Source organism: Astyanax mexicanus, chromosome 17 (genome assembly GCF_023375975.1).
Source record: "Astyanax mexicanus isolate ESR-SI-001 chromosome 17, AstMex3_surface, whole genome shotgun sequence".
In the NCBI taxonomy this organism is placed as follows: Eukaryota; Metazoa; Chordata; class Actinopteri; order Characiformes; family Acestrorhamphidae; genus Astyanax; species Astyanax mexicanus.
This window is the reverse complement of record NC_064424.1, coordinates 40792209-40806011: the sequence shown is the minus strand read 5'-3', so window position 1 is coordinate 40806011 and position 13803 is coordinate 40792209. Positions and strand designations below refer to the sequence as shown.

General features: G+C 36.4%; 1 protein-coding gene across 1 annotated transcript; it reads left to right on the top strand.

The window, feature by feature from the left end:
* Positions 1-538: 538 nt before the first annotated feature.
* Positions 539-12593, top strand: noc4l (nucleolar complex associated 4 homolog). Its single transcript, XM_007246051.4, has 15 exons — positions 539-721; positions 850-970; positions 2311-2417; positions 2515-2622; positions 2709-2858; positions 4420-4522; positions 6169-6203; positions 7269-7319; positions 7454-7565; positions 9171-9231; positions 9656-9766; positions 9890-10053; positions 10240-10322; positions 11901-12014; positions 12346-12593. Exons 1-15 carry the CDS (start codon positions 572-574, stop codon positions 12460-12462), a joined length of 1587 nt encoding a protein of 528 aa, XP_007246113.3. The 5' UTR covers positions 539-571; the 3' UTR covers positions 12463-12593.
* Positions 12594-13803: the final 1210 nt, after the last annotated feature.

Genomic DNA, 13803 nt, shown 5'->3' with positions numbered 1-13803 from the left:
TGATCTGTGAGGTGTTTAATATAAACAGCGGGTGTTTGTGAACGCTCCCTTTAGTTCACGGTGCTTCAGTGAAGCGGCAGCTGCGAATATCAAACCAACTTCAGCCGGGGAATACGAGGCTGCGAATATCGAACCAAACGAATCTGGAGCTGCGAATATCAAACCAACTTCAGCCTCGTCTTATTTTTTAATCCAAAACTTGACGGATATGATCTACCCACCCAGAGAAAGCAAGGCAAATTGTGCTCTCTCAGGGCTCCAGCTGCGGATAGCAAGCTGCATGACAGGGATTTGAACCAGTGGAATCCCGGTCTGTGCCCGTTTTCATGTCTTTATTTTAATCTACAATGTAGAAAATAAATGTTAAAAAAAGAAAAAAAAACATTGAATAAGATTTTTTTTTATACATATACTTTTTGACTGGTACTGTATATTATAAAATATAAATATTAGTTAATTGTTTATATTAATGACTGAGTAAATTCATCAGATATCCTCCGGCCGCTGGAGGCGCTACAGGTCGCGCTGTTCGGCTGCAGCAGCAGCGTGGCTCCTCACAGTGCTGGTAAACATGGCGCCGTCCAGAGAGAACAGCGTGAAACAGAGCGAGACAGAATCCTGCAAAACCTCCTCTAAAAAAGCGATAAACTCCAAAACACAGCTCATTCTACAGAGCAGAAAACATGCTAACGAGATATTCGACGTGCTGGAGTTCCTCCAGGTAAGAATAATCAGGAATAACCCGGGTTTTCAGTAAACAGCACAACAGTAAATTAGCTAGTGTGTGTTTATCTGGTGTTTTTATGAAATAAATAAATATGAAAACGTGTGTTTATCTCACTTTTACAGTCCGATAAACAGAAGGAGGTGCTTTTTGCCATCGCAGCCTGTCAGAAAATCTTCTGTGCTCTGCTGGAGAGAGGAGACCTGTATGTTGGTCAGCTTCCTAAAGAAGAAGAAATAGTGGAAGGTAGGATTTCAGGGCTTTAAAGAAGACATTCCTACACATTTAGACAGCTGACGTGAAGACCCCCAGGACCCTCAGACATTATATGTAGACTAAATGTCCAAATATACCTAGAGCTGGACAATACATCAATATTTTATCAGACACTGCCTGTCAAAAAAAAGCTTACACTCTTAAAATTTCATTGGACCACCTTTAGGTTTGATTGCAGCTGTGGCATTGTTTAGATAAGCTTCAGATTTATTTAAATCTAGTGTTGCTGCATTAATTTTTCACAAAGATCTTGCAGCAGTTTTGATGATGGTAGAGTCTGACCACTGCACAAAGCAGCTCTTCTCCATCCAGCACATCCCAAAGATTCTCAATAAGATCTGGACTTTCTGGTGAACTCTCTCTCAATCCATGTGTGAAAATGATGATCTCATGCTCCCTGTACCCTGAACTCTTTCACAATTCCAACACCATGAATCCTGGTATTGTCATCTTTGAATATTCCCGTGCCATCAGGGAAGAAAAAATCTATTGATGGAATAACCTGGTCTATATTCAGTATATTCAGGTAGTCAGCTGATCTCATTCTTTCAGCACATACTGTTACTGATCCTAAACCTGCAGACCAACTGCAGCATCAACCAACCCCACATCATTTACTTACTTAAATCCAGGTGGAGACTTTTTTTTTTTGGTAAGGCAGTGTATCATGTTACATATTCTTATCGTATCAATGATAAGATAAGTAATTATTAGTCCAACAGTGGGGAAATGCACAGTGTTACAGCAGCAAAGTAATAGCAAGGCAAACAGAAGCAGAAAATATGTATTAACGATATAAACAAATATACATAATAAAAGTATTGATAATCAAAAATCTGGAGAATATTACCATCAATTTTTAAGTCAGTTGGACATTTATACTGCACATTATGAGTAGACATGTATAAAGTACTAAGGAGCCAGACTTGAGAAAAAGTACAAGTGGAAATACTAAAGTATTCAACATTTTTAGTACTTAAGTATTGCAAGTGATTTATTATTAAATGTAGTAGTGAAGTACTGCAAATAAAAGTACATTACTATGCTATTAATGTAGTTATTACAGAAAGCAGTGGAAAAAAGTTCTCAGAGTTAAAGGCAGAACGGGAGAAGCGAGGTCTTATTAGATCAGCTTGATCTCTTGGTTCCCTTAGTGATGAGCAGCTTCTTCAAACCTAGTGACAGTGCAGAGCATCTGCCACTCTGGAGCTCTTCGGTGATGTCAAAGTGTCACAAATGTGTCTATATTGGACTAAGCTTAATACCTGTGTTAGAAACTGACATTAAAAAATGTTTTTTAATTTCCGTAGGGGATCGAGATGCAGATGAAAAATACCACATATTTGTGAGACATCGCTACAATGACTGTGTGGAGCTGCTTTTGGAGAATACTAGTCATGAAGTGTTCCAGGTCAAGGTGAACTGACTGAGCTGCACTGATAAACACATCAGAGAACTGCTTATATACCTGTTGGGTCTTCTTTTTCATTACACCCATGCAATTTTCATTGTAGGAGGCTGCTCTTTGTACTCTAATGAAGTTTGCAGCAGCTGAAGGGAAGCACCCTCTGCAGAAGCAGGAATGGAGTGAGCACTTCAACTTCCCCATAGAGCTTATACTGGTGAGTACGTCTCCTTTGGATGGGCAGATGTGAGTACATGTGAGTATTGTTGGGTTGGAAGCTTTGAAATGTGTGTTAATCTGCAGGCAGTGGTGCGGTGTCTGCTCTCAGAGACGGAGGACATGGCCCTGCTCATATCCAGGTTTCAGGAGTTCCTAGAAATGGATGACGTTCGCTACTATGTCATGAGCTCCATTAGAGACAACATAGCCAAAATCATGGACAAAAACAAACAGGTATGTGCCTGAATATATATAAATATTCCTTATATCTTTCTCTCTGTGATGTTTCAGTGGTATAAGTTTGTGAACCCTTTTGAGAATTGTCTGTATTCCTGCATAAATATGACCTAAAACATCATCAGAAGTCCTTAAAGTAGAAACAAATGTTAAACAACTGAGATAAAAAAAAAAAATTACACTTGAAGAAAAAATAGCCAATATTACATGTATGTGACGTAATATGTGAGGGCCAAAAGTATGAAAACATTTAGGATTAGAAATAGGTGTTTAAAAAAAAAAAAAAAAAAAAAAAGCATTTTGTTGGATGGATGAGGCCAAAATAGAACTTTTTGTTTTAAACCAAAAGCATTATGTTTGAAGAAAGGAATAAATGCATCCTATCTATGAGACATGGTGGTGGTAGTATCATGGATTGGGTATATTTTGCTGCTTCTGGGCCAGGATGGCTTGCCATCATTGATGTAACCTTAAATCCTGAATTATATCAGCAAATTCAAAAGGAAAATGTCAGGACATCTGTCAATGAACTGAATATTGAGAAGGTGGGTCATGCAGCAAGACAACGACCCTAAGCACACAAGTATTTCTACCATAAGCAGAATGGTTCAAGAAGAATAGGTGGCCAAGCCACCTTAATATAACCTTAATATAAAATGAAATGTTGTGGAAGGTCCTATAGTGAACAGTTAATGTGAGAAAACCCACCAACATCAGAGTTGGAGCTGTTCTGTACAGAGGGGCTAGAATGGGCTAGAATTCTTGCAGGCCGGTGTGCAGAACTGATCCTTACTGAGTTACTGCAAAGGTTCACATGCATTTGCTATTTACAAATATTTAATATTGGCTCATATTTATCAATAAGTGAATGACCAAGTATAATATTTTTCTCATTTGTTTAACTGGGTTCTCTTTATCTACTTTTAGGACTTGTGTGAAAACCTTTTTATGTTTAAGGTCATGTTTAGAACATCCAAACGTTTAGTCTCCACTCTTGATGGTTTAAATGGAAGGTTGTTAGTTGTGGTCCTGGAGATGAAATGAAACTCAGCCAAGTTAGTTGATTCAATGATCTAAGTCCAAATTTTATTGTATTTTTTTAAGAAACATTTTTATGCAAGATTATTAAGTTTCAGTGGAAATAAAAAATTCTGCCCATCAAAAAATGTGTGCTGTACGTGTAATGTAAAAAAAAATATTTGTGAACACCCCTTCTGATGAATGCATTAAGCAACTTTAGGTTTGACCCATGGTGTGGGACTGTGTTTTCTGCAGTAATAGTGAACCCTTGTCAATAAATGTAGTCAAATCCTCACAGCAGTGCTCTCTAATGTAGAATGAGTACTTCCCTGGACAGTAGAGACAATTCCCACAACAAAAGCAGAAAACGTCTTCATAAGTAACGGTGAATGAGCAGGTGTCCCAATACCTTCATCCATGTAGTGGACTTATTAGGCTTTTAGACGTGTTTGTGCAGAGAAATCATCAATCCATGAACCTTCAGTAGATATTCCTGAAGAAGAAAACAATGTAATAATTTTCTTCTTCTAATCTATAGGCTGTGTTGCCTGTGTACCAGACCAACGTGTTCACACTGCTCACGAACATCACTATGCCCAGCAAGAGTTCAGACATCACCAACTTCCTCATCCAGCAAGAAAGTGAGTACTCAGTGCTCTACAGCCTCAGTCCTCCTTTTAATTTTACCCTAAAATACTGATATTCAGGTCTTAACTAATGAAAATTTAGCTAGTCAACTAATCTGTTTATTATTTTTACTGATTAGTCAACGATTATTTTTGCTGTGTCCTCAGTCTCTGCCTTCTGTGGGTATGACTTCTGTTCCTACACTGCAAAAACTGAAACCTTAGTAAGCTACTCCTCCTAAATTAAGTGTAAATATACAGCTCTGAAAAAAATTAAGAGACCACTTCTGTTTCTGAATCAGTTTCTCTGATTTTGCTATTTATAGGTATATGTTTAAGTAAAATGAACATTGTTGTTTTATTCTATAAACTACAGATAACATTTCTTCTAAATTCCAAATAAAAATATTATAGTTATCTAGAGCCATTATTTGCTGAAAATAAGAAATGGCTAAAAAGACAAAAAAAAAATATGCAGAGCTTTCAGACCTCAAATAATGCAAAGAAACAAGTTATATTCATAAAGTTTTAAGAGTTCAGAAATTAATATTTGGTGTAATAACCCTGGATTTAAATCACAGTTTTTATGCATCTTGGCATCATGTTCTCCTCCACCAGTCTCACACACTGCTTTTGGATAACGTTATGCCACTCCTGGTCCAAAAATTCAAGCAGCTCAGCTTGGTTTGATGGCTTGTGGTCATCAATCTTCCTCTTGATTATATTTTTTCAGATGTTTTCAATTAGGTAAAATCAAAGAAACTCATAATTTTTATATGGTCTCCTATTTTTTTCTAGAACTGTATGACATTTCTTATTTTGTGAGGTTGTCAGATATCTATAACAATATTTGAGTTATTTCTGACACATTTCTCCTTGTTTTAAGGTAATGTAATCTATTAAAAGTGCTGTATTCTGCCAATATTTTTGATAATTTGTATTTAGTTATTAATAGATTAAATCACTTAAAACAAGTACAAGGGAGTTACATATAGTTATTACTTCTTATATTATCACTTTTAATTATTTCTAAATGAGAAGTATTAGATAATTTAGACTGCAATTAAGAGGATTTCACTTGCTAAGATATTATTTTTGCAGTGTGAAATGATAGAAACATCTTCACATGGGATTTAGATGCCCAGAAGGTAAATACAGTGTGTAATCTAGGCCTCTTGCAATAAATATCAGACCTGTCATACAATAAATGTTGGTTATTTAGTTTTTCTTAGCAAGGAGAGCACATTAATATGAAAAAGCAAGTGTGTCATCTTTGTTTAAAAACAGGTTTTTTTTATTTATTTAATTTGAATATTTAAAAAAAAATCCAACTTTTCTGAAAATTGTTAATAAAAAATATCTCACCAACAAAAATAGATATTGTACCAGGCCTAATGTAATCTGTTGTAAACCGATGAGTGTAAACTGATTAAGTGAGCAGCCCTTAACCCACCCCTATTGCGTTTCTGTCTCCAGCACTTTGTGTGGTGCGGAGCAGTATCAAATTAATTATTTAATGTCAGAACTGGAGATTGGAGTGAACAAATATATTTAATCAACATTTTATTTTATTGTTTATGTTGACTAATCGTTGCAGCCCGAACTATTATACTTACAAACTTGTTAATTTCCTCACACTAACACTGCTGTTGCCTTTTTAGCCAATCAAGAAGACTGGAAAGCTGTCAAACTGAAAGTAGGTGGAATCTCTTAAAGCTCTCAGTGTTCACCATGTTTCTGTCTGTGTGTAGTGCCAGTCAAAAATTTGGACACACCATCTAGTTCAGTTTGTTTCTTTATTACATTATTTTATTTATTTTCTACATTGTAGATTATTATTAATGACATAAAAACAATTAAGGGATATGTATGGAATTGCGTAGTAAACAGTAAAAAAGGAAAAGCGGCAACTATTGTTCAGCACCTCCAGAAACTCCTTCAAGACTCTTGAGAAAACTTGAAAACCAGATGACTCTCCCTCATGAAGACACTGAGAATAACCTCCTAAAACCCAAACTCTTGCATGGCATGCATTTTTTATTTCACTTTGCTATTTAATCTAATTGGCACATGATTAGTGTAAAAACAAAGAATTATCTTTTTACATAAAGTAGTTTATGAGAAAAATGATGTCCACATGTGAGGACTTTAGTTTTATTTTAGAACACAATTAAGTTATTTTATGACTGAACAAAGTACAAAACAAAAGTAGAAACAACAATTGTGTCCTTTTGAGCAATGTGGCTTATTTGAAGTGCGGCTTCAACATGAAGGCATAACTTTTACTGTATTTACTGTTTATTTAAATTTGTGAACAAAATCGAAACTATAACGTGTTAAACTAGGTGTCAGTGTAATGGGCTCATAAGAAGACACCAGGCCCTTGTAGAGCAAATTTTGTGTTGTGTCTGGTCTATACCCAAACCCAAAATGTGATGTCCACACATGTGGACGCCAGGTCCTAGGAGGATAAAATACCAAGAGTGTGCAGATCTGTGTTCAAAGCTAAATGTGCTACTTAGAGGAATTTAAAATATAAAACATATTCTGGTTTGTTTAAGACTTTTTGTTTAGTAAATAATTCTGCATATATTCCTGTGTAGATTTAATATCTTCAATATTAAATTTACAAGGTTAAAATAAATAACTAAAAACATATTGAAAGAGAAGTGATGTGTCCAAACCATTGACTGATACCTTTTCTTGAAGTGACTTGAAACATGGAATGACTTTATCCTCTTATTTCCACCGCCTCATACAGGAGCACAGGCGAGCGTTTGAGCAGATGTGGTTGACCTTTCTGAAGTATAAGGTACAGTAGAACTCCCATACGTTGGTGTTAGTGTTAAAGCTGGTAGTCTTGGCACTTATTTGGGCTATATAGTACAGTGTTTGCTTGGCTTTGAGGCTGCATGCTCTTTACCTTGGCTTTATTCTTTGTTTCAGTTGCCTGGAGGCATGTATAAAAAGGTGTTAGTCATTCTTCACGACACCATTATGCCCCATATGAGCGACCCCACACTGATGATCGACTTTCTGACTGCAGCGTATGATGTTGGTGAGTCCATAGTGCTGAGATCAATTACTAAAGGCTGAACAATTATTTTATTTTTTTTTTTTCTAAAATGTTCAGGGCAGAGTAATAACATTGTGATGCATCATATTTACAAAAGTATTGGGATACCTACATGACCAAACCTATACACCTATATGACCAAAAATGAATACCCTAATAAAGACAACTTCATAACTTCATATCCCGATAACAATATATATCAAAATATAGCACATTTTCTATAACTATATAAAGATTTTTTTTTCTAAACCAAGCACACGAAAGCCCTTTTTCTTATTACATATTGAATTACAATTAACACAATTTATTTTACTGTGAAAATTGTTCGTGAAACATAAAATATAACATAGCGAGCATCGCTCAGGCAACAAACAAAAAGGATGTTGTATTTTTAAATATATATCGTCATAACCCTTTTTACTTTTTACCAGGTTGAGCCTATTAAAATGAACATTCACAAACAACAAGTCTACATGTTGGCTCAGTGTTCCTATTGTATTTACGGTTTATTTTTGTAAGATATGTAAGCCTTTTTATTTCCATATATAATATAAGTCTTATATTAGCATTAATTAGCCTTATTAAATGGCCATAAAATAAACAAAATCTGGCTTCTAAAATGACAAAATCGTATATATCATTGAACATGGGTATTATGACAGGTCTATATCTAAACCTATAGAAGCTTTAATAATATCCAGTTCTGAAAACACCACAGGCATTAATATAGAGTTAATAGCCTTACCCGTTAAGTGCTAGCTCTTTCGTTGTTCAGAGGTGAACGTTATCAGCCTTAGCCTGCTGCTAACTCTGGCAGCTTTAGCATTACCCGCTACCCGTGCTAAGTTCTAGCTCTTTCGCTGTTCATAGGCGAGAATTTTCCGACTGTAGCCTGCGTGTTTACCATGTTAAAAGATCTAGGAAGGAAGCGCCGAGTGGTCCAGCGGTCTAAAGCGCTGCCACTATGAGCGAGTGGTCGCAGGTTTGAACCCCCGCTCATGCAGCTTTGCCATCAAGCTGCCGGCGCTTAGAGGGAGCACCATTGGCCCTGCTCCCTCCGGGTGGGTAGATGGCGTTCTCTCCTCACATCACTCCTATGGTGATGTCCACAGCACAGGGCGTCTGTGAGCTGATGTACCGGAACCAAGCCGCTGCGCTTTCTTCCAAGCGCGCTGGCTGCTCAGCAATGCTGCATCAGCAGCAGCTCGAAAAGAAGCGGTTTATGACTTCACATGTATCAGAGGAAGCATGTGTTAGTCTTCGCCCTCCTGGTGTGTTGGGGCATTACTAGTGATAGGGGGAGTCCTAATGAGTGGGTTGGGTAATTGCTCATGTAAATTGGGGAGAAAATGCGAAAAATTATATTTAAAAGTTTCATACACCTGTGGTAACTGGCCTGAATAAAACACCTTAAGTTAATGATTGAAATGTGTCTCCCTGTATTTTTGCCCACATAATGTCCAGGACCAGTGAGAATGAGCCAAAGCTGTTATTGATGGTTAACATCATGTTCGTCTGGTTAGTGTTAACACATTATTGTCTCACACAGTGGAAAAAACATGCTGTTTTGTGTTTGTTTGACTTTAGGTGGAGCAGTCAGTTTACTGGCTCTGAATGGGCTTTTTGTCCTCATCCATAAGCACAATCTGTAAGTATTTTAATTAGCATGATTTTAGTTTTGTTTTTTTACCCTAAATCAGGTAATCAGGTTTTTATTGAAATATTTTTTATAGGTAACATTTACGGAAGTACAGTAAACAGACATTGTTTTACTATGCCTTTTCAATTACATCCCCATCCACAGCCATACCTCCTTACCCAATCACCACACACATATTCACATATACATCAACAGGCACAGTCTAGTACTAGAGAGGTTGCCTAGTTAAAAATGCTGTCATTTTTGATGGTCCTCCAAGGCCATTACACAAAGTTTCCTTTTTCTTTTTTCATTTTTTTGACTCTTGGACAGTCTGGATACAAGTTTCAATTTACTCATTTTGAGTTTTTTATATATTTGTAGTGAAATGTTGATTTATGTATATTCTAATGATTTTCTTCTTTTTAAACAGTGATTATCCTGATTTTTATAAAAAGTTGTACAACCTGCTGGATCCTTCAGTGTTTCATGTGAAGTACAAAGCGCGGTTCTTCCATCTAGCCAATATCTTCCTCTCCTCAAGGTAAATCATCTTCTTGAATGAAGAAAGACCCTGATTGACAAGTTTTTTTGGTGAATTATATAACTGAATAAATTTAAAACCATTCCATTGTTATAATTTCCATGTTTGGTCGTCTGTCTACAGTCATCTACCGGTCTATCTCGTGGCTGCTTTTGTCAAGCGTCTGTCCCGTCTGGCATTGACTGCTCCGCCTACAGCCCTGCTCATAGTACTGCCATTTGTATACAACCTCATTCGCAGACATCCATCATGCAGAGTTCTCATCCACAGACCCAGTGCAGCTGATGGTACGGATCTAAAAGTATTAAACTGCTGTGTGTTTCTAGTGTAGAACAATTACCTTTACTGAGGAATCATTGAAGTGTACTTAACTCACCTAATGGTTGAGTGATTTGTATGTTTAGTAAGTAAGTGAATTATATTTTTAGCTTTAAGAGTCTGTCTCTTTTTTTTTTTTTTTCTCTTCTCCTTAGAGCTCTGCAATGACCCTTATCTGATGGATGAGGAGGATCCTACCAAGTGTCATGCTCTGGAGAGCAGTCTATGGGAACTACAGGTGAATAAACAGTGTCTTGACTCTTATTGTCATACACAACTTTCACCTAAACTTTGTCTATTTATGACTACCTCCTTGTTTCTACATCCTGTTTCTTTCTTTATTATCCTCCTTTCACCCTGTTCCTCAATACTCAGAACCCCACAGGAGAGAAAATCACCACAGAACAGCTATTATTATTATTATTATTTGGGTGGTGGGTCATTATTCTCATCACTCATCACTGATGAGCAGTGATTAGCATGGTGGTGGTATATGAGGTGTTAGTGTGTGTTGTGCTGGTATGAGTGGATCAGACAAAGCAGTGCTGCTGGAGTTTTTAAAAACTTTAGTATCACTGCTGGACTGAGAATAATACACCAGCCAAAAATAGTCTACCAACAGTGTCCTATAAGAACTGATGAGGGACTAGAGGATGAGAGAAACTATTCTTTGGAAAAAATATGTATGTTTACTAGTGGTAACAGTCTTGTTTTATTTTTTAAAACATAAAAATTAGAATAAAATAGAGAGAAATATATCAATCTGTTTTTTTCCAAGCACTTGACTGCATAGCTGTTAGAATGCTCTAATCCTCCTCCAACCAACCTTATATCATGCCCAGGTGCTATCATGATTCACTACTGCTTCGACAGACCAATCCACACTCTCCACGCTGTTTGTGAGCGGGCTGTAAAAAAAAAAGCCTTGTATTACCACAGACAGAACTCATAATAGGAGAATGTAAATTTTCTGACAGGTGGTTCATAAATTACAAATATAAAGAGTGGTTGGCTATAGATCCTAATGAAGTGAAATGCAGTCTTTTTGAGAAATCGTTTGACATCTTCAGCATGAAAAAAGCAGCAGTTGTAAGTCATATTCGAGGAAAAAGCACTATTGTCTTGTCACCGCATCCTCTGCGCTGAGAGTCACAGCGGTTTTGGTGATATAATAGTATATGTATATAAAATAATGACGATTTTTCCGGAAGTTAGGGTCTGGAAAAAGAATGCATTCATTACTCGTGTTGCTATACAGATGAATATATTGGACCTGTGTGAATGCATAATGACTTGATGTTTTTCATTTAAAAGCTGTTTGATCATTGGTAAGATGGTCCCCTCTTATATGTAAGACTTGGTTTTTCCAAGGTTTCTTGCTCCTCTGAGTCTGAGTGAGTTTTTTTTTTTTTTTTTTCCTTGCCTCTGTTCTCGCTATGTAAATAAATTTGATGGGATTTAGATTTTTTTAAATGTGTAGTCCTGTAATTATTCCACTCTGTGGTGGTCCTGTGGGCTCCTGACCTTTCAAGTACAGGGTGAAGGGTGTGTAATAAAGCCTGCAGAGAAACCGATATAAGCCTACAGTCTGTAATTAAAGAACTACAAAGTGTCCTATATGATGAGTGCAGCTGATCACATTGTAAGAGTGTAGAAGGAGGTAGTCATACTATTCTAACATGATTATCTGAAGGTATGCACACTTTATGCTTTAATTTACTAAATAATTCAGATAAAGCTGAAGATACAGCAGGGCCAATATGTTACGAGCTGTATGTGAAACAGCTGATTTTTGATTTTATGTTTACCTGTTCAGACGCTGCAGAAGCATTACAATCCAGATGTGTCCAAGGCAGCCAAAGCCATTAACGAGCCTCTGTCGAGGCAGGAACAAGATATCAGCGAGCTGCTGGAGTTGAATAATTTTGAGGTATGTGAATAAATAAACTAATGTAGTATGCAGTAATCTTTAAAGATATTTGTTGCTTTTTAGATTCTTTTTTTTGTGCTGTCAACAAGTGAAAAAATATTCTGATTAATCACAACAATATTGTGATCATTCATGATTAATCACACTTGTTCTTTTTCTTAAGATGTTTTAATCTTAACTATATAATATGGTCGATAGTGATCAACGCTGTGTTTATGTCGCTAAATGAAGCCACTAATACATCACCAGGCTGTGTAAACTGTGTAAACAGTTACATTGACAGCACTATATATATTTTTGGGATGTAAATTAATCACCTGTGTTTTTATAGCTGATGGAGCGAGACCTGAAGAGCCAAGTTCAATCAGTGCCGCTGGAGTTTGACCCAGCCAGTGGCCTTCTGCAGAGCACCAGGGAGGTTCTGGGAGTGCACTTCTCTCTGGAGTAAACCATCATTTCCAGCATTAACTGGATTATTCTGTCTTTCTTATAATTGTAATAATATTTTTTCTTTGATATTATCAAAGTTTTGTATATGAAAATGTTTTTTTCTGTGTGAATAAATCATTTGAGATTGAATCACACACAAGTGCATGTACAGTGACCTGTATAATTTTTTATACAATTGATTTGGTAGAAATACATACATTTCACCTTTAAAAAAAATGGTTTTAATTCCCTAATTTTTTAAAAGGTAAAAATGTATTTGATTTTGAACACCAAGATCATTTTGAGAGTGATTTGGGAGAAGGTGCTGTGGTCAGATGAGACAAAAATTGAGCCCTTTGACATCAACTCAAATTGCTTGCTTGTTTGGAGGAAGAGAAATGCTGACTATGATCCAAAGAAAACGTAAGGAAGGAATGGATAGAGCCATTTACTGTAAAATCTTGAGTGACAACCTTCTTCCCTCCGCCAGGACTAGGTCGTGGCTGCGTCTTCCAGCACGACAATGACCCAAAACATACAGCCAGGGCATCAAATAAAAAAAAGAAGCACATTAAGGTCATGGAGTGGCCTATAGTTGTTAATCCCATAGAAAATTTATGGACGAAGCTAAAGCTCTGAGTGCAAAGTGACCGCCTCAAAACCTTAATGATTTAGAGATGATCTGCAAAGAGCAGTGGAGCAAAATTCCTCCTGATGTGTGCAAACCTCTTCATTAACTAAAAAAAACTGACTGTTGTGATGACAAAAAGGTTTTGGCAAAAATATTAAGTCTTGTTTGCCAGAGGGATCACATCCTTATTTCTCTCTTCTAAATAATAAATAAAGTTAGATAATTTTATAGTGTAAAATAAACCTACCCTTAAAATGATACTGTTTATGTCTTTGTAAGTGGGCAAACTTACAAAATTGGTATTGGACCAAATCATTATTTCATTTACTGTAATGTCAATGGCATGGCCTGCAAATAATCTGGATGTCAGTCCAATTAAAATGTATTGAAGGAAATTAAAGAAAATGATCAATGATAAAGCTCCAACCTGCAAAGCTGATCTGGCCAGCAGATACCTACATAATCAAGGCAGGTGGACCACAGAGTGACACACAACATTCCTTTTTACTGTTTTTGCAATGCCTGTTTAGTGTTAATGCCAAAATAACTGAGAGTCCTTTTCCAGTCATAATAAAATGATTTAAAAATCAATAGACTTTAAACCAAATCACACAGAAAATTTAAAAACAATTGTGTATGATGTAGCTAGGTGGCAGCAAATACGCACACCATTTAAAATTTGGATACAGTGCCAATTCTACTGTATATGAAATGTTACATATTTAAATA